Source organism: Epinephelus moara, chromosome 8 (assembly GCF_006386435.1).
Source record: "Epinephelus moara isolate mb chromosome 8, YSFRI_EMoa_1.0, whole genome shotgun sequence".
Lineage (NCBI taxonomy): Eukaryota > Metazoa > Chordata > Actinopteri > Perciformes > Serranidae > Epinephelus > Epinephelus moara.
Window position 1 is genome coordinate 9,765,364 of NC_065513.1, and position 27,968 is coordinate 9,793,331.

Here is a 27,968-nt window from a genome sequence, read left to right on the forward strand (position 1 = left end):
CGGTGCGATCGGCCAGTGGGACGGCTCGATCACCTGAACCCAGGTAGACCGGCCCCTACATGCCGCTCCTGGCAGTATGACAAGAGACGCCGGCGAGTGAGAAACGAGTCCTCTGCGTATTCGGCCTACCACGGCATTTTACACCGCTCAAAGTCAGCGGAATAAGTGCGCTTCCCTGTGGAATATCATCCATCCGGCCACCGGCCTCACCTCAGATTCCCCGCCACGGATATCAAGGGATCCTACGGAGCCTTCACACCCAAAACAACGCCGGAGCGTTACGGCATTCACCCACGGTCCCGTGAGTTGGCAAAAGCTGGGGGTTACTTTCCGTTTCATTATTCCTTATTTGGGACCTTCGGGCCGGGTTGATTTATTGTTTTGAAGCTGAACTGAGTCAGAGCAAACAGTGGATTTTCTTCTTTACCTCCTTGTTTCCGGGAAAACCTGGGGTGGAGTTTTCTTTTGTTTAGCGAACTGTGTGGATTGAACTGAATTGAACTGTGATATGTTGTTTGGAAATCCTGGAGTGGAGTTTTTTGTTTGAACTGGATTGAACTGACTGAACGGAACATAACATTTATTTTCTTTGGTGAAAAAAATATATACTTTCTTGAAACTGATTACAGCTGTATTTGAATTTTTGAACATTGAATATAATTCTTTTGTTCTACAGACACCAGGTAAAAACAATTTAATTTTGGTGTTAAGGGACCTGTTTTATGGGTTTTATGGTTTCTTTGTGGGGTTTGACTGAGTAAAAGAAAAATATTTGTTTCATGTGTCAAACCGCTACAAAAGATATAGGCCTATTTTGTTTGTTGAAGACAAGAAGAAGATATTGAATTTGTGCTGCTGAACCACCGATAAACCTTTTGGATACTATTTAAATAAAAAACAACCTTATAGGACAACTTGGATGCATTCTTTTTTTTTCTTTCTTAATGCTTTGCAAAGTATCTCATTGGACTCGGTTTCAAAATAAAGGACTCGGTATCGGATCGGATGCAAAGAAATTGTGATCGGGACATCCCTAATACTAAAACAGCGCCTAGAAATAAAAACTTTATGTGTAGAGTACTTCATTCGATACCCATAATGTTAATAGAGAGGCATGAAGTATAGCCATACTTTAGAATCTTATGGTGGTGAATCGTCTTGCTTAACTGCGTCAGATATATTGAGCTTGACTTCACCACACTACAGACTGTATGGGTTGTACCTGCTGCTGTGAGTGAGAATCCGCCTTGGCGCACACACAGAGACATGGCTAACTGTAAGCACCACACAGCTGACGTTAGTTAATAGTTATAAATGGATTTAACAATAGAGCTGTTTAGTGTTGATGAGAGTTTGTGGTGTTGGATGCTAGCCTCTGCTGCTGTTTTAGTTTGTGCTAACCCAGCAGACACTGAACTGATCATTCGCCGAGGAGAGCGGCTCTGGAGACCACAGCAACAGAAAGTTTACTGATCAAGCGGAGGTCGAGACCAGAGTTGGGTAAGGGTTACTTTAAAAGTAATCAAATTACTTTACTGCATTACTCCCTGAGTAAAGTAACTCAATTACTTTAAAAGTACTTCCAACGTTACTCCCTGAGTAAAGTAACTCAAGTACTTTTAAAGTACTTTTGAGTATTCTACATTTCCTATTGGGCAATGGACCACAGGGCGCTAAGCCTACATGTTTTTGTCTCCAAAATTAAAGTTATGGACCACTTGCCCTTCACTGAGATCCAATTCTCCCGTCACAGCCGTTACTACCAGTAGAAACACAGAACGATCTGCTGCCATAGACAACTGTACAGTATGACAACAACACCCCAGCATTTTTAATATTTCCTCTAGGGATGTTACCACACAGAGTAAAAGGGGGAAATGATGGCGTTAAACAGCAGAGGCACTTTGTGAGTACTGCCATTAGCATCAAGCTAGCAAACAATTTTACATCCTCATAATGGAGACTGACATAAAGTAATAACATTAACAAATAGCGGCGGGGCTTTTACTCACCACAACTGCAGAGGCTACCAGCTTCATTTGAAACAGACTACATTATAAAAGGGCTGTTATTTATTAATCCCTCTGTGTTTTTATATTTTTACTTTTTATCCGCTCCCGTTGCCTTGATAAAGTTAATGCAGTGTGCCGTCATCTCAAACTCAACACTTCCTGAATTTGTTTCAAATTAAAAGCCCCTTATAACCTCGGCTGAGAGAATCCCTCCATTTTCTTAATAGGCTTTTATTGTGAAACATTTGTAGGAACTTGGTTGTGGAGGATACACTAGCTTGAATGTTTACGTACAGTACTTCAAATGTAGCTCCTGCCACCTGCTGGCGCTTTTTATGTGACTACAACAACATGCCTGCTGGCACATGAACAGACAGTGACTCAAATAATAGTAAAAAGTAATAAAAATAGGACAAGAATAACCCGATGACATCACACACGTCGTGAAAGACGACCGGGGATAATTGGTGAGTACCATCGTGTAGTGTGTCATGTCTGTCGACCAAGTCACGGCACGATTTTATGACTCCACAATCGTGTAATGTGACATAGTGACTTTCAGATTGGGCAGAAAAGTCGTGTAGTACTAGTGTGTACTAGGCATAATGCAAGTCCTGAGTCTGGCCTGTCTGTCAGCGAGTCCTCCTCCACCTTTTTTTAGACTCCACCATAGACAATGGCAGCATTTCTTCTACCACGTAGCGAGCCACAAGCTTCATGGCTTCTTTCGGACTGATAGGTTTAATGTTATCTCCGTTATTAGAACCAAAAGACAGCCGTTGCTGTTTCNCCAACTCTGGTCAAGACAGTTTGGGATTAGACCCCCTGCTCAAAAAGGATTGAATGCAGATATCGTTTGACTGGGGACTTTTTATACTATCTGGTACTGGGTTATAGTAGCAATACCCAGCAACATGTCGTTGTCCTGTTTGTGGTTCTGCTTCACTCTGCTTCTGCTTCTTCTTATTTAGTGTTTATTGGTGTTTAGCAAACCAACTTAGCATTACCGCCACCAAGTGGACTGGAGTCACTCTCATTCATTATGTTGCATTCGGGAGCGGTTGCTGGGTCAAGTGCAACACCTAGTGGTAAAATTTGGTATACCAGTCCGGTCTGGTGTTTGGCTTATTATCAAACCGGTTAGAAAATGTTATGGTGGCCCCACAATGAAGGTTTCTGTCTTATTTCACTGAGCTTTTTAACACAAGCCCCTGAGCCTATGGAAGGTTAGGGGTAGTCAAGAGGACTAATTAGTCACAAAGAACAAGTCACAAACAGTCCTGACAGTGGTCACTGCCTGCAGTCCATCTAGTAAATAGGCCAATAGTTTTGACAGATTGAAGACATTCACCTTTTAAAAATAAATGTTTCAAATGTACTTGACATTGTTAATAAGAGTGGAGCTACAGCGTGCAGCGCTCTAGCCATCAGACAGAATTGTACTTTACATCACACCCTACATGCCCTCTTCAGATGCCACAGTGCTACAGTTAATTTCCTACAGATTTACAGAACCTAACAAAGGTCAACACTGTGGCAATTAACGTCCAGTCTCTTCAACACTGAATTCTTTGGAAGTACAAGTTCAACATGTTAGTAATATGCTCTTTAATTTCTTGCCAGGAATTAGATAAGAAGATTGATATCACTCTCATGTCTGTACCTTAAATACCGAGCTGGCCCCAGGACGTCACAGAGCCCAGATGCTGTTACACTGTAACTCCATGTAAAACCACAATTTGTAATTTTAACATTCTTGTTTGTGTTGGGATTTAACATGACATAACACTTCAAGCAGATTTTTTATCTTCAGGCAGAGTGAGGCTTGCAGTTTCCCTCACCTTCTGCTCTTATGCTAACATAAGCGAGGGGGGAGTGATACCAGTTGAGATGATGTCTCTGTCTTACCAATGGATGAACAAAATGCTCATTATAGTTTTGTTATGTTTGTTTAGCTCAGAGTATCTTGTCCGGGAACAGTGTGTGTCACCAATAAATTGGTACAATGTTTTATTATTTATGAACACAGACTAAACCCTTCAAGCAATCATTAGATGACACCATCCAAAGAATCAACCCACCTTTACTTTTAAAGTTCTCTCCATTCCTCACAGTAAAAGCTGCCCTCAGCAGCTTTGTTAACAGATCTTAAGAGGCAACACTTTGCTACTGTAGGAACTTTAGTGCCATTTAGGAGGACTTCCACTGCGAAGAAAAATACTCCTGATTTTTTTCTGTGTCTTGGTCACTGGAATGCTTTTCATCACTGCCATACACAGTAAGCTCCCTGTGCTATTTAAAGCCTTAGCCAAAGGCAACATGGTCTTGAGATCCATATGGTACAGAATGATGCCGAAACGCTGCTGGAACTGGCTGCATTTGTATAATCTTCTCATGCTGAGAGATGATCTCCAGTATATCTTCAAAGCAACTCTTCATAGGCTCAATTCTTCACATGATATACTTCTAAATTTATAAAAGGAGGGGCCAATTATAAAATGATAATTGTATCTCTCCAGAAAATTCCCGCAATCCAACTTTCTCTCTCTCCCCCCACCCACTGACTTTCTTACATTCCATCTTCACCCTGATCCTTCCCCTCTCTCTCCCCCCATCTACTTCTCTTCAAGAAGTGAAACCCATTTATCTTTTTAAAGCAAAATTACTACTTATGACATGAAGGTAGGGGACAGAAAGTACGGAGGGAATGGATCCAAATTGAACAATATGGGATGTCAGTAAAATATGAAGCAGTACTTAGAAAAAGCCATCATTTAATAACGAGAGAGTGGTCGCTAAAAGTATCACAGCCGCCCTTCTGAGAGGGTGGCAGACAGCTCTCTCTGTCTTTACTCCAAAGCTGTATTAACTAGACACATTTTAGAGTTTTCTTCTTTAATTTGATCGCCCGTGTTGTGGGTAACTATAACTTCCTGTCAGTGATCATGGTAAGGCAAACAACCAATACAAATCAACTGAAAAATCTGTGTTGAAGGCAGAGCTAAACATGGCATGTCACCATTACTGCAGAGGCATCTCAGGTTTCCAACAAAATGCTAGACATTTTGGGATGTTTTGGATTTTTGTACAGATTAAACAAACAACACATAATGTGAGCTTTATATAGATTTTTGTTTTTACCTTTGGACGGATCTTTTCTACCTATTTCCTCCTGTTTCCAGTATTTATGCTAGACTAGCTCAACACATCTCTGCTCACCACATTTTTTTTACTTTAATTAATCTCCAATAAGTGCTCACATTTACATTCTGTGCAGCTGCAGGAACAACGCACCAACCATGGATGGCGAAAGACCAAAACACTGTCTGCAACGTGCTTCTGATCCTTTGCTAGCTAGCCTGGGTACCAACTACATGTTTCCTAGGTCAAATTCCACTATTGCAATTTATTGTGTTTCAGATATTAATCAAATCCATCCTCTAGCCATCCGTGATGCCTTAGGGTTTAGTCTGTAAGCCAGTTGGAGGCTACGCTTCTGACCTGCCAGAGGCTGTGTCTGTGTGTTGTCTGACTATATGGCAGCTCTGATCTTAAATGCACAATGCAATGGGATAAAAGGGACCTTCTTTTATATGGATTAAACTGTTCCTTCAACCACCTAAAATGGCCCAATTGTCAGGCCAAACAGGCAATTACATATCAATTGTATGTTAGGTATGTTATTAAATTAAAATAATTGTCCAGATCCCTGTTAATTTTATTTCGTTTTTTACAGCTCTGATTGCATGTTTGCATTTTACGTTAATCGTACTAGTCAAGAAGACCCGTCATCCTTTGCACGCAAGCCAAGCACTGTTAACTGGTGTCGTAACACATTTACAGCAAAGCTGAGTAGCGACACTGCATCCAGCCCTCATAATACATCTATGGTTACACAGCACTTTCAGGTTCTTTTTTTTCCCAAAGCCTGTGTCATAACAGATTTCACACTAGTGTTTTAAGATTGAATAGCTTTCACATACACACAGACTACCTTCATCTGTCAGAGAGGAGACTGCAGACTGTGCACTCAGTTTGACTTCCACAGTTATGCCAGTGTCGCTACAGAGCCTAATACATAAATCAGCCGACAGATTAGCCTACATGAAATAAACAAAACAAATGAGAAACAATGACAAGCCATATTTACACATCACCATATAGAGGATGTATGTGTTGATGTCTGCCAAATATTCTCTTTTATGGAAAACAATCAGATCTGACAGTTAGACTTTAGAAATTACTTTCTGAAGATAAATGGCCTGAATAATTTTTCTCTGTCTTTTTATTGCTGCGGGTTGCAACACGGTGAATTCTCTTTGAAACCTTTGATGTTTCAAAGCCATCCGATAAACAGTTGAGCCATTCAGTTGTTTGAAAAAGACAGTATGAGCAAACATTGCTGACTGAAGGCCAACATATCATGTACAGCATGCGAGAACGTGCTAAAAGAAAGACTTTGCTGTTAACCTTTAGACAACTTTTGTTTAATGTAGATTCTGATGTGGTTGGTTTGTTGTGGTTAGCTGAGGCGTTGCTGCTACTGAATCTCTTTCTACACTTCCTAACCTCCTGGAGCTTTCTCTGCCATCCCAGCACCTTCCATTCATCTCCCTGCGTCCTTGAGAACCCCCTAAAACACCCCAGAGCCAGCCAGCAGCTCCTGCACCTCAGGGATCCACAAGGCTGATAAGATAGAGACGCTCTGGAAATGAGGACACATCTGGTTTTGACAGACGAGCCTGTGTCATCCCTCTTACTGTATCTGCCATTTCATCTGCATAAGACTGGGAGGGTTATTCATCCACATTGGCCCAAATCACACTCTGTTCAATACTACAATAGGATTTTTCCCCTTTCCGGCGATGACTCATCCAATATTATGAATCATGTTGACATCCTCCACTGCCGTCCGCTCCACCATGACATTTCTTGTAGCGGTTCATACTGAAGGAGGAGCCCCTTTGATTTATTAACTCTACATGGCTGACTGTTTGTCTTTCATAATAGCCGGTACCTTTGTGGAGCTTCGCATCAGGGTGTGCACACATTTGGAAGATTTAAACAAACAGAACGACGTGTTACAAACCAGGATAAATATCACTGTACAATCGCAGTTTATATCTGATTTACTCAACCTCAGTGTCCTTCCTTTGTCCAGTGCTGAAGTAAAAACCCTGCAGCTCTCCCCCCTTAGAGATTACAGTCTTTATTTAGAATTTCCAGATCAACAGATCTCAAATAGTTAATGATTCTGGAGCAGGGAATTATCAGATAATGAAATCTAACTGCACTCAGAATTATGCCCCAAAGAGCAGCAGGCCCTCAGTGCCTAAAATAAGATCTCCTTTTATTCTGCATTGGACTTAATGCAGCAGAACATGTGAGCTACTCATGCAGGGGGGAAATGTAATTTCGGAGTACTGTAGCTCTCATGGATGACCCAAAAACTTGATGTGAGAGCATGGACAAGAATAGCATGGCAAATTGAGGAGAGTCACATTTCTGGTGTTAAGGAGAGCCTTCACAAATCTCACTTCATGAAAACTTAATTTAACTGTGGTTTGACTTCATTTGTCTGTCAACAAAAAGCTGGTGTAAAGAAACAGTGTCAAGGTTGTTTTCTGAATTTAATTTTTAACTCCTAACCTGGCTGTGACACCACCAATACATCCTCTGAGTGTTAACTATAATTCTTAGAAAAGGCTAGACCTCATTGATCCCCAGGGAAACATTCACATGCACTTATGCAGATACTTATCTTTATCTTGCTTGGTGAGATTAAGCCATTAGCCATTACCTGTTATATCCTCAGGTTAGCTTAACGGGTGTCCTTTTTTTTTTGCTTGTTTAGTGTTAAGGGCTTTGTCTATAACAATCAGTTCTTTACACCTTCTGAATTTATTATCAAGTAAATGCAGATATTTTGAGGTTTGCCAGCTAAGGCGACAGTTGGAGGGATGATGCTCCACAGAGCTTCAATTCAGCACATTAGTTAGAGGATTTTTTTTACACTTAAGTGAAACATTGACGTCACTAAACTAAAATTACCTTTTAATCAAAAAGGCAATATGCAGAACAAAATAGGCTAAATGGCTGACCTATGTAAAGTGAAATCATGGAAGCAATGGATAAATTAATCTATACTGTTTCGTGTAGATGGCTGAATTTATATTAACATATTAACAATATTAACATCTAGAATGATTATGCTCACTAGGGCAGGGTATCGGTATTTGATATCTTTAAAAGGTACTGATTGAAATAACCCAGGACCAGAATTATCGAAACATCTCTGCATACAATTATTTTTTTGCCTGTATAAGCGTGGTGTATTTGACAAAGTCAGTGTGCCAGGATGCCACCAAAACATTTGAAAGCATGGCTACACTACACACCACTACGTGCACATTATGGGTATTGAATTAAGTACTCCATTGGTATCGGTATCACTTAAAAAGTACTGGTATTGTAATTTTTAATGATACCCAGCCCCAATGCTTATACAGGTGTGTATACTGTGTGAGCATGTTTTTTATTTATTTACTTCTTTAATTTATTTATTTTTTCTTATGAAAAAGGCTTAACATTAACACTGAATTTGTATGCCATGATAAACACTGTCGCATTGATCTTTGCACGAATTCTCTCTCCGACCTCGTCACAAATTGACATTTGGTCATGGACTTTCCACATCAGGAAATGTATAGTTTGCATACAGCCTCTTTCAAAATAAACACATTACGTTGGTACAACACCACAAATTGACATTTTTTTCCTTCAACAACAAACATACATGGTTATGTTTTGCCAGCATATGCACATTGGATTTAGGAAGAAACAACATGGTTTACAATCCTATGGGAAGCGAACACCGGCCTCCCAGGTAAAAGAGGGTGGTTGTTGGACCCATTGACCACCCCTGCCACACGCCCTAATTGGACTTCTGCCACCTTAACTTTCATTGTTGTCCTGTTGCATTTCCCCCTGATGCCACCGGGTGTGCCATTAAACAATAACAGTAACTGGCCGTGTGTCATGCCGACGTGAAAAGGACAGCCTTTTTTGTTGGTGTCTGACCAAACGCTTGATTTTGACAACTTCAGAGTGAGACCGGGTTGATTTTTGTGGTGTATGATTCAAACCTAATTTTTGACAGTTTCCTGAATGTCACTGTTTATTGTATTATATGTGATTCATGTAACCACATTTATACACACTGCAGTGTTAATATAGAGGCAACACATGTATGGTTAACAATGACACTGTGTGGGAGTTCATTTCCAAATGCACACCACTGTTGAGAACACTCAATAGCGCTAAAGAGTGTTAAATTTTAACCACACAAAGAGTCAATAATTGCTGTTAAAATATCAACACAAGAGTTAATATAGCACTGGAAATTGAAAATTTGAAAGTGTTAAAATGAACTCTGATGGTGTTAATTAGTTTGCAGTGTACGTGTGATGCATGTGCATATGTATGTGTGTGTGTCTTTGAGAAGAATTTAAGCCTGCAGTGCCTCTGGCCATTTTTTAAGTGCATTAAATCTTTGTAAATGTGAGGTTGTCCACAGTTTCCTGCCTGGCTGTTTCACAGAGCAGCCCAGACATGTACATGTAGAGCACATATTACTACCGGCCAGTCTCCTGCCTCCCATAAAAAATGCAGAATCAGAAAGAAAGTAAAAGGTATCCGTGCAGAATGTCTATTCATTATGGCGTCAGGGCTTTTTGAAGTAGATAGTGGGATGCAGAAGCATGAACTAATAAAGGTTCCTACGATGCAGTGTTAGATTCCATGCTACTTCTAAATGCATTTGCTCAGGATGTGGTTGATATGACACAAACGTAAAGGTGGAATAAATCCCCGTCTTGTCTGTGCTTTTGGAGGTCTGCCTGGCCTGTGCTCTGTGAAGCACTAAGTATGGCTGCAGCCTTCTTTCACGTCTCCAGACAGATATAAACACTGATCCACCGCCAGACACAGTGAGCGAGGGCAAAGACATGATTTACTTTTGCTAAGAAAATATTTCCTCAGCCTTCAAGAATCCTGAAATCTGTATACCATCGAGTTTAATATAATACCAATGCACCTGTGTGGCATAATAAGCAGACAGGGCTCCATATTAACAAAGGAAATATTATCAAAAATGGATGTGACAAATATTACATATTTCATAATTACAGGAGGCGGAGGTTGGTTTTATCCTTTTCTTATGAATTCCACCACTTTGTCTCATTCTTAGATAAATTCGCCAGGTCACATAGCAGCGGAGCATTCAAAATTCATCAAAGTGTTGCTTTCTGAAGCATGTATTTCATTACAACCTCCCTGCAATAGCAATCTTATCTCCAGCACACACTCAGCAGGGAGCGGCTGCTATACTTCTAATCATTAATCGTTAATAACCTGAGATTGCAACTGTGCAGGGACTTCAAAAACCAAATAAATATCAATTTCCCTGCGCTTCCCCTCAGCAGCTGCATGGTAGCATACAGTAGGTCCTAATTACAACACGCTCCCATTTCCTGCCATTAATCCTGTTTATTTACAGAGCAGGCAGAGCGAAACGGGTCCTGTTTGGAGCAGAATGGACAAGCGTTGTCTCAAGGATGGATGGATATAAAGAGTTAGAGGAGATGGATTATGAACATTTAGCTGATGCAATACTGCCTTAATGATAGGCAACAATTTCATATCCTCATATTAAAGCAGAGCAACGCCGTGAAAATCTGATTCCCTCACTCGTCTGGTGGAAACCGCTCGCCTCTTAACTCCTCATAAACCAACATGGTGTGAGGGAATGGGAAACAGCTGTCAAGTGCACTATACAGTACGGTACAATTATGTCCGCTTTAACAGTAATGTGAACCAGCATTACATTTCAGCTGCAAATGTACAGCACCCCAGGTGGAATGCCATGCCAATAAATCACAGCACTGCAGCTAAGAGCTGGCAGCATTGTCTCTGGCTCAGTATGCACAGGCAGCGTGTGCAAGGTCATTGAGGGAGACTCTCCACAACATCTACGGGACCCATCCATCTCACTTATCACTGTGTGTGCAATGGTGAATAATCATATTATGATAAATAGGGGGCTTCTTCCATTGTAACAAATAGATAGTGTAGATAGCACGAGTGAATCTATCTGAATACAGGAACACCACAGAATGTTTGTAGACATACAGTAGATAATAAATGCACACGCGCACACACACACACACACACACACACACACACACGACATCTGAGCCGCACGGTGGAACGTCTTGAAGATGTCTGTCACCTCCTCGATTGCTATATCCCTTTCTCCCAGCGTCTACTTGTAGAAAAATCACAGGTATTCTGCTCTACTTTTCATTGACTCCTGTAAATAAAACCTCACGCAAAAGCAAATCTGAAGCAGCAAAACAATGAAAAAAAAAAATAGGCTGAGGTTATCAAAGGAAGACGGAGACGGGTACGTGGGTGAGGGTGTGTGGAGGGGGAAACAAAAGAGAGAGGTATGTGAAATTCACACGATGGCAGCAGGTGAACTAACTCAAAGGAGACGCAGCCTCGGCATGTAGAACAGGGAGGCGGTGATGGCATAGCACGAGAACTCAGGAGGAGGAAACCTATGCGGAGGTGAATGGGTGAAGTGGGGCCATGAAAGGCATGTCTATTTTTGGGCAAGAACAGATGGGGGAAACAGATGAGGGATCCACCAGGGTATCAATTATCATCAGTATTGCACCTAGGCAATGATGCAACTTTCTCCCTGAGTGCCGTTTGTTGGCTGGGAGGCTCGCCTTACACAGCCTCCGGGCCTTAAGTTCACATTTGTGCTACAAAACAGAGTACCGAGAGGCAATCATCAAGGTACATCAGATCACAGCAAGGGTTACAAGGTCAATGCGTCTGCTGGTAAATGGCTGACTAATACATGGTAGGCGGTATGCGTCTGCTTTACTCATATCATAAACAGGGTCATGCTCACCCTCACCATTAGTGCATTCATGTCTCTTAACAAAGGGACCTTGATCAGTATTACACCAGTTAATAATGGAGAAAAAGCTTGCTTTAACTGGCATGTCAGTACGCTGTTTTCACAAGGCATCATACATGAGCATGGCAATATTTGGTAGAATGTAACACAGTGCTACTATCTGTTAATTCTCACATAAATATCTGCAACCATATTGTATTTGTAAGTGAGCAAAGCCGACACTAGACGTTAGAAATCATCTAGACTGCTTTATTTTGACACCCTCTCCACAGCCTCCTGGAGCGACAGAGGAGCAGCTGCAGCAGTCGCCTCATCTCACTGCATTGCAGAACAGAGCGTTTCACGAGATCCTTTGTCCCCATGGCAACAAGACTGTTTAACACCTCCTGAATCTAGTCACACACACACAGACACTTACACACATTACGTTAGCCACAACTGGACTGGACTGTGGAATGGACAATTTTATTTTAATTTAAATTCAATTTCTATTTGTGCACTTATTTTAACCTTTGTTTGGTGTTGAAGAGGGAAGTGTGGTTGTTGTTTTTTGTCTTTCATGAGATGCTCAACAGCTGATTTCCCTTCAGGGCTGAATGAAGTCCTTTCTATTCTATTCTATTCTATTCTATTCTTTTCTATTCTATTCTAGTCTAGTCTAGTCTAGTCTTGTTTTCTACTGCCATTTATATGTATGCGTTTATTAAGCTGCTCACCACAAAAATATACATAATAGCCTTTTAATTTATCAAATAATGAATCATTATTTGTATTTGAAAATCTCATTCAAAAAATGAAAATGTAAGACTAAATTTATTCCCCCAAAAAAGCTGTTTATGGTTGAGGTGGAAATGAAAAGAGGAAATACAACAGAAGTTTTTAACAGGAGAAAAAAACAAGTCACAACTGTATTGAGCCATACTGTATGATTTTCCTCTCAACACTGCAGGTTGTGTACACAATGGGAGGAGGCCAAGGTGTTTGTCAAGTCTTAAGTGTCTATGATTAAAATGATTTATCATTAGTCATAACACATGGGCTGTAATAAGTCATTTGGTCTTATTGTATTTTTAATGCATGCCAAAGGAGGAGGTCCAGAGGCAGGTAAAGTTGTCTGTTAATTAAAAATAGTACAGGAAAATTCTATGGTAGCCATATTATTTGTGAATGTGAGATGCAGAGTTGCGATACTATATCTCAATCCAAATGTGCATACACAAATTTGTAAATATATGCGCAAAACTATGATACGTACATGTGTAGAAGAATCTAAAAATATGTTATCAAAAAATGCACAACATTTAGAGATTCTTGTACAGATTCACAAATCTGAGTATGTACGTACACATTGGTGCACAGTTCTTATTCTCCATGCACATTGCAAAAAATATTGCAACGACACTGTTCCCATGAATAGCTACTGAATAAAATCTATGAAACAGACATACATATTTGAGATGGTTTCTATAACTTCGCCCCCTCAGTTTCTGTCTACTGTCAAGTCACACAAAGAGCCAGGCTTCCATATCGGATCACAAGGTAAGAATAACACCTGTGCAACGTCTGTCAAGCTTTACCCTGCACTGAACAATAAATCTGATGCAAACTGATAATGCACTTCCATGGTTTCAACCTGTAGCTCTTTTGTTAATGTTTTCGGCAAATCTGCATCGTGGAACATCATTCTGCTTTGGCTACTAGCAGTTCCTGTTTGCACTGCACAGACTACTGTTGTGTTCTGATAGGGTTGTGTTTACTGTGTTCACGTGAAGAGTCCACATGAAGGCCCCCCCTTGTGGTATTCATGACCTTGCAAGTGGAAATTTCCTGAGAGCTCCGAGTTCATGACTTTGTCTACATCACTCCCTATGTCATAAACACTAGCTCACAAGTTCCATTTGAACACAGCAAACAACCAGCTGGATTACTACAACTGCTGCTGCTTGGAGGAGCGCCTTCCTGTCACCACGATATTGTTGCAGTGTGTGGGATTTCTGTATGTTTCAACCTTTCTGGGTTGTGACTGAGAAGAAGTAGTGTAACATTTGGAACATACCATGTGACAGCGGTGGGAGCTAAAATAAATTCTGCTTGCTTATGCTTTTCATACGTATTTAGAGCAGATTATCTCTTCATATAAAAAAAAAAGTGATAATATTTGTTTACATGGTGGGTATCTAGTTAGCCAAAACGGCTGAACGGCATCCAGGGACACTGTAAACAATTTATAACTGAAATATATCTCTCTGCTATCCTCCTCTATTCCTCCTCTTCATCCCTCCGTGTCCCCCGCCTGCCTCCCAGGGAACAAAAGCTACACTTCATCTTCAAACACTGACAGCATGACAGGCTCAAATTAGGTGCCAATTACATCTATTTGAGTGACTTGTTTGCTGGTAAACTTAAGCAGCAGGCAGACATTGGACTGAGACCCCCAGAAGTAATTTCATATCTCAAAATAAGCCCAGAGCCTGCAGGTGAAATTATGTCAAAATGCTCAACATTTGTGCTCCCTCTTTAATTACACTCAGTCTCACTTTTCACACTGTTTGGCTCGCTCTCTTGTCATCAGTGTGTATTTGCCGGACAGGAAGTGTCATTTAAATTGGACAGTCTTTTTATTCAGCTCTAAGCAAAGCCCATTACTCACATTTTCAAAGGAGATGCAAGAGAGGAAAGCTTATTAACGATAAACCCTCAGTAATAATAAGAGCCATTCTGCTGAAAAGTGCTGTCTCAGTTAGAATTGACCTGGCGCTATATCAAAATGCTTAGGGCACACTAAACTGCATATTTCAACGATAATAATCTTACATGACATCCTTCTGTTCTGAAAACATGAAAAGCAAACCACAAAGGCAAAGGTGAGAAAGGACAGAGAGACAGCTCAGACCTTCTCGTGTTAAACATGACCTTTTCTTACCAGCCAGTGTTGAACTCGACGTGGGCATCAAAGAAACCGACGACAGGAGCCGTGGCGGCGTTCCAGCCGTGTATTCTGGCTCGGATCAGACCTTCCCGCTTGCTGTTCCTCACAATCTTTACCAAGCCTGGGTAGCGTTTGTTCACATACTGGTCCAAGTTGAATTTCAGCTCCACTGAAAGACAGCAGATTAGAGAAAATCTTCCTTTAAATTACACCCAAATGACAGTGTGAGTACATTAACCATGGAGTGTAGCAAATGTGTTTCCAAGATGGTTTTGGTCTAACTTGCCTTGAGTCTTGATTTCAGGACGGCAGTGAAAAATGAGTGTTATTTTCTTCTTCTTTTTTTTTTTTTTCCCCCTTTACAATTTTAGCTAAAAGAGCATGTGATGATGGTAACCACTGTGGGAAAGTTGCTTAAAAAATGCAATCAAATACTCATCACATAGTCATTATGCATTAAAACAGTTTTTACAATAATTTTCTAATTGCTCAATAGCAAAATAAATTTGATGACTCTGAAGTTGGCCTCTGCTCAGGAGCCTCCAATTCAGCATTTAAGGGGAAAGTTAACGAAAACTTAACTTACAGTGCTGAGTGACCAATAGTGCTATTTTTTGCAACTCTTACTGTTGGAAAAGCATGCTGAACATTTTCGGTAAAGCCTAATTGCTGTTTGAAACCTACCTTCAAACTTAAAAAACATTTTTTCATTTGTGAAAATGCAAAAAAACTGAGATTTCAATGCTTCTTTTCCACATCGGACCAGATAATATTTATCGTAATAAGTTTGTTCAAAAATGTTGCACCACCATAGCAGGCACACGTAACACAGCGCAATCTTCACAAGATGGTGCCCCTGTCCAAAGAATTTAACATAGTATGACGACAACTTGACATTCTTTTTTATCTAGTTTAACATTACCTCCGCTAACTGCAATTAGCACTCCAGTGGCCTCGTCCTGTAGGGTTTAGTGTTAGAAATTAAGTTTTTTCTTCCAGTCACTGGAACCAGCCACCATTTTGTTTTCATAAATTTGTGTGTAACTAAATTTGGTGTTACATTTGTCTGTCCAAAAAAAAACAACCAATGTACATTGTTCTCATAAAAAGTCAGTTTAATACCTTATTTAATGCTAATCAATTTTTATTTATCTCCCTCACACACACACACACACACACACACACACACACACACACACACAAAAAAAATATATATTATATATAACTATATACACACATACATATATATATATACATATATATATATATATATATATATATATACATATATATATATATACATATATACATATATATATATATATATATATATATACACACACATTGATATTATCACTTTTATCTATTACTAAAAAAATGGTCTTTTTACTTTTGGTTAATGAACTGGAGTTGTGTCCTCTTGCGTGGGCTCTGTGACATCAGCCACTCTCTTATGGCACTAACATGTCGCCAATTTGTCCTTAAGATAGGCCTACTCCATCAAATTAGACTAACACACACACCCATGCTAACGTTAACTGCTAGCGCTACTCAACTTTGTGGATCTTCTTCTTGGTCTTCTTTTACGCGGGTTGGTTGGTTGGTTTGTGGTCTGCCAGTAAACACAAACGAGAAGCCGGAGAAGAAAAACCTCATTGGGAATGGTCAAGAAGGTCCAGTAAGGACATACTGCACTACACTACTAAGGTAAAATGCCCTGTGATTGAGTCGACTTTTTCATGGAATAATTCAGTCGTCTTTAACCCGACACGATGGCGGGTTGGTTTACACATGCTTCCAATTTTGAGCAAAACCAAGTGATTCTTGAATGTAGGCTACTGGGACTTCTATTTTTTTTGTTTTTTGTTTTTTTTGGTAAGGGCTTGTTACGTGACCTTAACTCCATCCCCTGCGTCAAGCTAATGGTGTTTTTTTAGATCAAACATGCAAGAGCTCTACCTAGCTTGTGCGGATAGGCGTGACCATACCATTTACCTCCCATCAATGCCACAATCCCATTGGATGCCTGTTGTGGAGGTCAGCGTATTCACCTTGTTTTCAAACACAAACAAATAAAATAGTGAACAACTTCAGTGTTTTTGTGCGTGACTTCCAGTCAGCCGCTTTCCCTTACCGGAGCTAACGGTGCAAGCTAATTTTTTTCAATTTTCAATTATTTATGTTAGTCAATCAGTTAGTTAGTTAGTCTGTGTATTTTATATAGATAACTGTGCCCACATTTCCGTTATCCGGTAATTGCCAGTAAAAATAATTCCCTCTAAACGCGAATAAATCGCACGTCAATCAAAAACTATGAACCAAAAAAGCACAATCTATCCCGAGTGTGACAAACTGCGTGATCCCCGTCTCCAGTGTACCAGCAGAGAACCTGAAGAACCTAATCAGCGAAAAATCACACTGGGCTACACAGCCTCTCTACCTGAGCAGCTGAAGCTGCGGCTCGCACCCTCGTCACACAGACACACAGACGGTGCTTCTGCATACCAGCCAAACGTGTGCGCAACTGTGAGAAATAAATATGTGAGGTGTGTGCTGCTTTTCTGTCTTTTTGTTCTTTCTTTCTTTCTTTCTTTCTTTCTTTCTTTCTTTCTGTCTTTCTGTCAGCAACATACACTCCAACTCCAAACTGATAGCACCCGAATGAATCAATCATCCAGCCGCACCCGTCTGCAGCTGCACGGACATTTCCACCACTCTGTGTAGGCTAAGTTGGAGCAGCGCCAGCTTTCCAGGTGATTTATTCTTTAACGATTAACTTCAAATATTTAAAATTAGTCCTTAAAATTGCTTTCAGTAATGTAAACATTTCCATGCGCGCAGTAATGTCACTGTAGCAAATACTGTGGGACATTTACACAGTGGTCAAGAGTGCTGGACCGGAAGTGTCGCACAAAAAAACTTCTGTTTTATCTCCGTGTCTCCGTGAAAAATAAGGTGAATTGGGTAAATACAGTAAGACAGCAAACAAGCCGAACCCCCAAATGTTGCTGAAATAGAGCATTGCTGGGATTAGTAACAACACTGTGATTACTGAATTTCAAATCGTAAACCTTTACTGTTCTTATTAATTAGTAACCCCACTACTGAAACCAATACTGATGGTAACTGGCAGCTTTATGTAGCCTACATGATGACAGCTCAGAAAAGTGAGAGAATACATGATGTTGCTTTGTCGGGCGACCCATCACTGCTTTATAAAAAGGACACCAAACTGATGAGTGAGGTAAAAGATCTACCAAGGGCTTATGTATTTTTGTTGAAAATTGTTTTAATCTTTGGCAGCTCAGGTGTGTTTTTAACTCGTATGCTGTATCAAATCTAACAAAATCCAGAAAAGCAGCATTTGTTTGATTATCCCAATTGAGACAGTCTCTTCAAGGTTACCATACAGGTTGCTGTATGGTGAGACTATCTAATGCATTCCACTGCTGATGTCTTTATTCCAGATGGATTACAACATCTCTCCTCCTCTGCTCTCACAGACAAGTTTGGCTGTCATCACTGGAAAAAAAAAAAGTTTCCCGATAAACAGCCAGTTGCACAAATTGCTGTCTGTGTTTTGTTGGAGGATAGATGGCTGTTTGAGCTTCTCCTCTGGGTTACTGCTGAGCGTTCCACTTTCTGAGGGAGAGATTAATAAGGACGCTTGTGGCACACCGGCTCTGAACAGCATCCACACCTAGCTTCTGACTGTGGCTCACCACATAAATCAGCCAGTGAAAGTAGAAAAATGGCAGTCTAATCCCCTGTCTGTGTGACTGAGGAGACACAGTGAGTGAAGGGACTGTCAGGAGTCTTTTTCTAGCTGAAGGTCTTAACATATGGCGGTGGCTGCTGCAGGGAGAGAGGGTGAATTTAGAGGCAGTGACCCGTGAAGCAAATCAGGCGTTAGCATTTGACACCAAATTAAAGAAACCACTCATGGGAACTCTCTCTGTGTTTCTGTCTGTCTGTGGATGTGCTGATTTTTTTTATTTTAATGGTACTTTCATGTTTAACATAAACACATGGGCAGCAGGGAGCTCAGTAGTTTGCGCTGTGATTGCATGTAGGTAGTAGATTTGAAACTGCTGGGCAGCTGGCTGCAGGATTTCTGTGTGGACATGGCATGTTTTCCTGTTTTTTCTCCCACTGTTCAAAGACATGCTGTCTGTAGATGTAGATGAATGTGTCTGTCGCTGGTGGCCCTACTGTTTGTTAAGTTAGAAATACTTTCCTCTACTGTATGTTTTAGAAACTTTTATATATGAACCGAGATTATGTAGGTTTATTTCTGTCTGAATGTTAACCTGGTGTTGTAGTACCCAAGGTTGATCTTGCTCTCGAGACCAGTCTCAACAAGACCACTTGTTGAGGGTCTCAGTCTCGTCTTGTACTGGACCACATTTTATCTCTGTCTTGTCTCAGTCTCAGACAATGAGGACTCGTGATTTTATTTCAAGACCACAACTATGGGGACACTTTATTGCCTGCAAAAAATTAGTGTAAATGAATAAATGGTTAAATTGATTTCAGGTCCTTAGTGTTTGTATTTGTTTGCTCATAGAAACCAAAGTAAAATGCCCACACATAAAATTCACCTCTGCAATGCCTTTTGGATATTTTATAAAGACATTTCTCATGGTAAACTAATACACACACACACTATAAAGACATTTCTCATGGTAAACTAATACACACACACACACACATATATNATACACACACACACATGAATGGCAGTAAAATGAGGTGAATGAAGAGGAATCTTTCTTGTTTTCTGTGGGTAATTATACGGTAATGTGGATCTTTCAGATTTGCTGATGGTTTGCATTTTTCACACCTTCCACATTTGTATCATAACTGGGTCATGCAGTGTGGGACTTGCCCTGCCTTGGTCTTGTCTTGCTCTCAATTCACTTTGGTCTTTGTCAGGACTTGGTCTCGGTTTAGGTGGTCTTGAGTACAACACCGGGATGACCTCTACCACTCAGAGGAAGTTATAAATCAAAAGAAACGCAAAAATAAAACAAAAAAGGCAGTCAGCACTCCATCCGGAGAGAGCTGGACTCATCAAAGTTAGACCTTTCCTCTTTAATCTCTTTGGTATGAAGCATCTCAGCAGGGGATCGGCTACAAATGAGCCCGCTGTTAGCATTTAGTACTAATGTCAGGTAAGATCATTTAGAAATAATGAGGTTCAACTTTACTGCATTCCCATTTGGATCAGTCACTCTTAAAAGCTGCATTGTGCCTCTTTGAAGGTCCTAAGACATTTGCAGTTTGGCTCTGTTTGCAGTGTTGAAGTTTTGAACCTGTGCGACTAGTCTCCTTCATCACAGGCCTTCCCTGCAGCTACAATATGATAAAAGCTATTAGAGTGTAATAATTACTGGGCTTTGCTGGGAAGGAGAAAAGTTATGGGCCTCCCTCTGATCCTAGCAAATAAAACATTGGACTGCATCCATGGGAGGAGAGTTATGGAGCAGGGAATACATTTTAAAGGACTAGCAGTGAAACATAGCTGAGGATAAATAACTATCCATCATGCTATGAATTTTAAAATGAATGCATAGTAGACTGCACGAGGAGCACCATGAATTCCTTTGGTGACGTGGGAGGTGATGGAAGCCGCTGTGTTAAGGATAGATGGTAGGGAGGTATTGAACATGCTTTTGATTATATAGACTGCCTTAGAATTCACTTACATGCTGCAAAGCCTGACTTATATCCTTCCACATACTCCCTCCTATGTACTCACTAACTAACAGTACACCTGTATTTTAAATAAGCTGCAGGATTCTCTGTTTCTGATCCAGAGATCAGCCTCAGAACGCCCATCAGTTGTGTTTTGTTGTTGTGTTCACAAAGGTCTGGTCTCTACTACACAAACCACAGACCACAATCTTCTAACAGAGGATTTATGGACTTGTCTGAGACGCTGGTACGGAAAGAGGTCTAAAATCGATCGCTTTGATCGATCATAAGCAGACTGGTGAAGTTACCTGACGGGTAAACTGGCTCACCCCATTATTTTGAAGTTCATTAAATATTCAAAAAACATGGCAGCCAAAAGTAAAATGATACTCCTCATCCTGGCATAACATCCGAACGCTGTGCCACAGTATAAGCTCTCCACTGTAAGTGGGAAACATTTTGGCAGTAGACCTGTGCATTGTGGAAATAATCTGTGCAGCGGCATGTCAGCAATATGGAGGTTATCCACCTCTCACACATTTATTGGAAGCAGCATGATGGTAAATTGGTTTGTGTTTTTTGACTCCTCCACCCTTAACCCACTCTTAACACTGTCACACGCACTTAGTTTAAAATTCTGCTCTGGCGATATTATGCTATGATTTTTCTCTGAATCACTGACAGATAACTTTTAAAAACAACCATCAGGGGAAACACTTTCTAACCTGAGTTACACTCTGTTTCTCTGCTCTCTGTCTTTTCATCACCCAGGTGATTGTATTACCTGCTCTATATACATGGGTGGATTCTTGAACGGGCTTAGTGGGCACAGACCCAGGAGCCTAAAGTGTCAAACAGGCAAAACCACCACAAAGTTTGAGTGTCTTGCACTTATGTGGGAGAGGTGGTGAGGCCTTTTGCATATCGGTGCCCAGGGGCCCATTACACTTGCCCATACTGCAAGTAGTGACTGAATACCATATGTGATGAGTGCAACTAAGACAAGCTCCTGCCCATTAATAGATTTTTTGCAGCTGTCGAGTCAGACAGACTTTTAATGGAACATAAAGTCAGAGAACTCTAACAAAATTGAGTTTAAATGAAGATCATTTATAGATAGAGTGTTTTTCCAGAATTGTTTTATACAATGTGTCAATTTGTCAATGTGTCAGACAAATTTCCTGCAGAATGTTAATGGCAAATCATCCATTCTTTAATCAGATTTAATGTATGCAATGTTTAAAGTAATTCAGTTCCATTCGAAATTAATACTACAAGCTGTATTCAACTGGTCCTCAGTTTATATCCTGTTTTCATTATATGAATCATTAAGTTATCAATTTGGTGGTGGTATTTGCTGGAATTGAATCCTGTAGGGCTCATTAAGCCTTTCCTTGCTGCTACCATGGCAAACAACAATGAATTGGAGTCGTACCGCTAACACACACACATATACACACGCACACACAGCCAAAGCTCATCACTGGGAATGTGACTTTACTTCAGACTGCTGGAACCAGTGCTGTGAATAAACCTCTCAGCCACCAATAAATGTCAGCGGCTGTCCCGGCTCAGGAAATGTGTCGCAGCGACAAGGCAAACATGCTTCCTGTGCTTGATTTATTATGCCAGGAGTGAGTGTGGCTGTACCTCCACTCATCTCACTGAGCCTTGTTTAAATGAGAGGGGACAGACAGAGCCATCCAGAAAAGGTCAAGCAGTCCAGCCCTGCATGTTAATTGTCTAATGTCACAGCAGTGCGGCTCCCAAGAAACAGCTCACACTTCTGCACAAATCATCATCACAGTTGGTAAACATACAGTAAGAGCCGCTGACGGATGTGTCAGATCGCAGACGGTGACCTGAATGTGACCCTATATTAAACATGCACAAGTGGACAGCCAAAACATCAACACCTAGTAGTCATGTACCGTGATGTCAGTGAACTGAACACAGCACGCTAATGTTGAACACCAGTCTGTGACGCTTTACAGCAAAGGTTAAGAGACAAAGGCAGAAGTTGTAACATGAGTTTAGCTTTCTGTTTGGCTCGCTGCTGTTTAGGACACAGCCTGTACATCAATTTCAATTTGTTGCTTCCTCTGGCTGGAGACAACGTTATTCTAACAGCTCTGATGAGTTTCCATGCCTGAGGGGTTATTGTGGCAAATTAGGTGAATCTCCAGGGTTTAATTAGCGGGAATGGGATGCCAACTTTGTGGTTTGAATATCAGGATATCAGACAGTCATGACATTTGTTGAAGGAGGTGGCTACTCTTGTCAAAAAATCCATTAAAAACAAGAAAAACTTGCAATTAAATAAAAAATTACTTACATTGCTTATTGAGGCGCTGCAACAAACAAATTATTCAACACTGACTTATAACCTTGTGATTTTGATATGGTGAAGCTGTCAAAGACTTGCCTGTCACAGAGCAACATTAGTATTCATTGGGGGTCACGTTTCAGGCTACTTTGTGAATATAAGTCCAATATGCACCCTCTTTTTTTAAGGGTTGATTTGCTCTCCACGGAGTCCTTAGGGAAATACCTGGCTCTTTAGCTGCTAAATGTCTCACTACGTTCACCAACTTGTCGCTAACTTTGTTTGTCTGCCATTCAGTGCTAGCCAGGCATTGTACAGGAGTTTTTAGAACTTTTTTGCTGAAAACACTTGCATGCTACTGCTGGAAATGACACTGATGAGAGCAGCAGGGGGGGAACCGAAACAGTGAAGTTGCAGGCTAAAACATAAACAATGAATTTTAAAGATGATAAAACACTCTGTAGAGCTGAGGGGAACTGCGGTCTGATGACAGCTCACTATTGCTTCATCACTTTTCACATGGACATTTAATCCTTTCTTGATAAGAATATTGACTATAGCAGCTTTTGATATAGTTTTCTACGGAGTTACTCTGTATACCAAAGTAACTTCATTATGGATTTCAGTGAGAGTTTTTGCTATCATTAGAGTGTAAATGCTGTTTCTTTTAAACCCTTGCAATAATAATATTTTATAGGAGCAGAGAGACGCAACATTTAGCATTAAATAATTTCAGAAAAATTTTGCGGTCCTTATAGTGACAGTACAGTTGTCCTTCAAAGATCTATTTCAGGAGAACCAGAACGTGTGGGGCAGACCGACATAAAGACATAATGAGAGGAGGGGTCAGCTTCCATTTTTGTCTGTTCACCGGCTTTTAACAGCTCCCTGTTTAATGGTAGGCAGTTAGAGCCTCAGCGGGGAGCGGAGATGTGCCAGTGGTGACTCCTACTCGGCCTTCTTTCAGTATGTTATTCATGCGCCCTTTTCCACTGCCAGCCTGAGGGAGGCAGGCCTGTTACTCTGTGCCAAGTGAAGGAGGGCCAAGTGTCGTCTGGAATCTAGTTCATTGTGCCTCCCTCTCCAAACGGGGAAGCTTTTGGGATGCGGAGCCGAGCATCGTCAGCTGCTGTGGGCGTCATGGTGTGGAGGCAACTGAAGCATTTGCCCACATCGCCATGGAGACAGTTGTACACAGCAGTTTTGAAAAGGACGAGACAAATCCAATCCCTTCTCTTTCCTCTTTTTTTTAAGCTATTTTAAAACCCGGTGTTCAAGACTCCACCCTCGGGGGCTCTCTATCCCTTCAACTGTTACTCACAAAATCAAACACACACACCGACACACAAAACTGTGCCACAAACACACACCGACACACATAAGAAACTATAAGACTGACGACTCTGGCAGGAGTCCAAAAACATCACACTAATTCATTTGTGTATGACGCCTTAGTTCACGTTCTACCAGGGAAGATGAGACATGATAAATTGGGTGACTGTCTCAACTGAATAAGCAAACCCACAGCATAAGACAGTGATAAACTGCGGGTTCTACAGGTTCTGTGATTTAAAGTCTGAGAGGATACGCTTGGAGATGAGAAACAATTAAACATGATGCAAAAAGGAAATGATCAGAAGGATGTTGGATCAAACGTCCACAGTGACTGACAGGATCTCAGTGACAACCATCATTTAATGTCCCGCAGAGCATATACAGTGAGACACCAGGAGCCAGAGACTTGTTAAATGTTGCTCCAAAGCCATTTTTAAAGTGGTGATCCTTGTTATTTTTTCATCCTGTTATAATTAAGGTGTCAAAAGTCTTACCGCTGTCACTGTTGTCATCCACCAGGATGATCTCCTTGAGTACGTGTGCTGGCGTGTGGTTGACCACACTATGGACGGAGCGCAGGATCACTGACAGTGCCTCGTTCACGAAGATGAAGACCACAGAGATCTGAGGAAGGTCCTCCGGGTACGTCAGCTGCTTACACCTGTTAAGATACATTTAAGATTATGAGCCAGGGCTAAAACTATCTGGACTTGGTTTGCATATTAAGCGAGAAAAACATGTATACAGGTAGCTGTCTCTGAATGTTTAATACGAGCAGTTAGCTAACATGTCACACTGCATATGCTCATTTCCTTTCTTGCCAAGAGCTACATGAGAAGATGATACCACTCATGTCTGTCTGTTAAATATAAGGATACAAACAGGAGATGGTTAGCTTAGCTTAGCATAAAGACTGAAAAAAACAGAGGTAAACAGCCAGCCTAGCTCTGTCCAAAGGTATGAAAATCCACTGAAAAGCAGATATAAGCGGCTTTTGTTACCCATTAGCTCTTTCCCCCTGTTTTCAGTCTTTATGCTAAGCTATGCTAAACAAGCTAAGCAGCTTCTGGCATTAACTGCACTGTACAGACAGAAGTGTGATATCAATCTTTTTTTTTTTTAATTCTTGGCAAGATCTATGTCTTAAAGTCCAACAAGCTCTCTATACAAAAGCTTAGTGTGCAATAAATCCAGTGTAGGAGAACAAATGTAAAAACTGATTTCTGTACACAACAGTTTTAAGAAATAATCTATTTAAATTAAAAAAAAAATCCCACTATACAGTGTGTAATCATGACACATACTTTAAAGTAGAACATATGTAAAAGACAAGTGAAATTAAGATATAAGCAATCTTGCTGAAACACCCTGGAGCTTCCTACAAGATCCCTGAAACATCTTAAATAAAACCCCTTAATGGCCCATATGGGAACCGCATCATGGTCCTCTGATACCTCCTCAAGGACTCCTAGAGGCACCTCAAGAACCTCTGTGTAACCATCAGCCCACTTTAACAGCAACAGTACAAACCTTTCTCACAGCAGACATTTTAACTTGTCGCAGGAAACTCACAAGTGTAACTAATAACATTAATGATGGCTTCCTTTCCATTTAGGTGTGCAGGCGAGCATGTGCAGTAGCAGGGCCCTGGAGCCAGCACACCTGCAGTAAATGGGATGCAGACATAATTAATGTGATTAGTTACACCTGTTTGAAATGTTCCCCTAGAAAGGCCTATGATGTGTTGAGAAATCTGCCTCATCCTTCTACTGGTTTGAGTCTTAAATGCTTTTTCCTTTTAAAATATTGAGTAAAATGTTCAGTGTCACATTCCCATTGTATCCCCATGGTGCATACAGCCTGATATTTCTTTCCAAAAGCAAAGGAACGTATCCTGGAAAAAAATGTCCTCAGTGCACCAAATCAACAAGGCAAAAAATAGCACTCTTCTAAGATAGCATTTGAAGGCCCACATCCATTTGATGGTGAAAGTGCAGCTCCCAGACCTGGATTCTCTGCACTGTACTGTGACTACTGCTGCCATACTGACACCATATGCTCAGCAAAAACTACATTTCTCCAGGGTCACAAGAAGAATGTATGTATTTACTTGATTTGACAGGTTCATGACAAAGTAATGTTTGGTAGCACCCACTATACTTGCCACCATGAGGACAGAGAAGATAAAGACAGTCTTCTAAAAATGATGTTTATATACTTTTTATTAGTTAGACGATGCATTTTGTGGTAAATGTAATCCTGTTTCTATCAACATAACAGGAAAAACACTGAACTTTCCCTTTCTGTGTTCTTCTTGTGTGTCCTTGCTCACAGGTGGAACTCTTCTGTTTTTCCCCAACAAATATTTTCCCTTTCACCGTGCCTGATGTTCTGCTGCTTCATCTGTGCCGAGCGTATGGTCTGCACTTCACTGAGTGTTGAGCAATTAATAACCCAAACAGTATGTATATTCCAACAGTGCACCTAATGACCGGTCCAGCTCCAAAAATTGAAAATCAAAACATGGCGGCACATGTTTTAATCGTGGCAGGCCACCACAAATGAATGCATGGGAAAGCCTGAGCATGATTAACGTTTATCTGGTTATGTTAAAGCAACTCAAAGCACTTTGTTAATGTATGTTAATGTTCAATATTCGACCACAAACACTTGCTCACTTTAACCCATTTTTTTTTAGTAACCCAAAGCTAACAACAAGTGGGACACAGGAAGCAACACAGGAGAATGTACGTGGCTCAGCAAGTTAGCTGTATATGAACAGAATTTTTTAGGAGAAATGTTTTCTGCATTGGCACTCATGAAATATAATATTATAATGAAAAACTGAGTGTCATCTTCATCTTTTGAATGTTTATGAATATTTTTATAAAAACACAAAGTAGCCTACAGTTGAGGCTGTTGGGAATGTCATTAGTTGTACAGGTGGGCCTATTTGGTCACAAACCAAAGTATTGGACAAATTCAAATGTTGATCTGATGATGGCAATAGATTAATGCTAGATCAGAAGTGTGAAAAGACAAGTGTTTTGCTTTTTATCATTATGAAGTAATCACTGATTGCACAATGTAATGGCTGTAGAATAATGACACATATGTAAATCACTGTGCTCTAAAATGAGGGCTCAATTTACAGCACAAAGGAAATGCATCAACCATGGTGCAACCAAAACAGAAAGAGTTAAGTTCAGCTTAAGTTTTTCCCAGTAGCTGTCCCCAGAATTACCAGAGCACAAATATAAGTTCTTTGCAGTTACTATCCCCAGTAGTGGAAATGGCAGACAGCGGAAAGAGTACCCAATCAGGATGTTATCCGCCCATTATATGGCCATTATCTGTGGCTATAAGGCTCATAGATATGGCCAGCAGGGGCCTGCGATATCTCCTGGTAGGTTCATCCAATGACAGTTGCCAGTCCTTAAGTTTCACTTTCACTTTCTTAGATTTAGGCACAAAATGAAACATGGGACTCGAACCCTGGTCTCCTGAGTGAAAGTTATGTGTTTGCCCGATCCCCCCCCCCACTCTAAGGGTCAGAGGATCACTGATTCCAATTCATCTTGAGGAAAACAGACCAACATTTCCTCCCCTTGAGCCATGCAGCTAGCATGGCTAAAACCAAACAATGCTAACTGACACAATGATGATCTACAAGCTGAA

General features: G+C 40.7%; 1 protein-coding gene and 1 long non-coding RNA gene across 2 annotated transcripts in view; one reads left to right on the forward strand and one right to left on the reverse strand.

Annotated features, from left to right (window-relative positions):
* galnt9 (polypeptide N-acetylgalactosaminyltransferase 9) overlaps positions 1-27,968 on the reverse strand; it is a 117,456-nt gene that overhangs the window by 62,016 nt on the left and 27,472 nt on the right. The window contains exons 3-4 of the mRNA XM_050050086.1: positions 24,785-24,951; positions 14,927-15,101 (exon numbers count right to left, since the gene is read on the reverse strand). Of these exons, the coding sequence (XP_049906043.1) occupies positions 14,927-15,101; positions 24,785-24,951 (342 nt within the window). The remainder of the gene's footprint in view (positions 1-14,926; positions 15,102-24,784; positions 24,952-27,968) is intronic.
* On the forward strand, positions 96-27,096 carry LOC126393761 (uncharacterized). Its single transcript, XR_007570298.1, has 3 exons — positions 96-301; positions 24,810-24,932; positions 26,625-27,096. It is a non-coding gene; the product is annotated as an uncharacterized LOC126393761 (long non-coding RNA).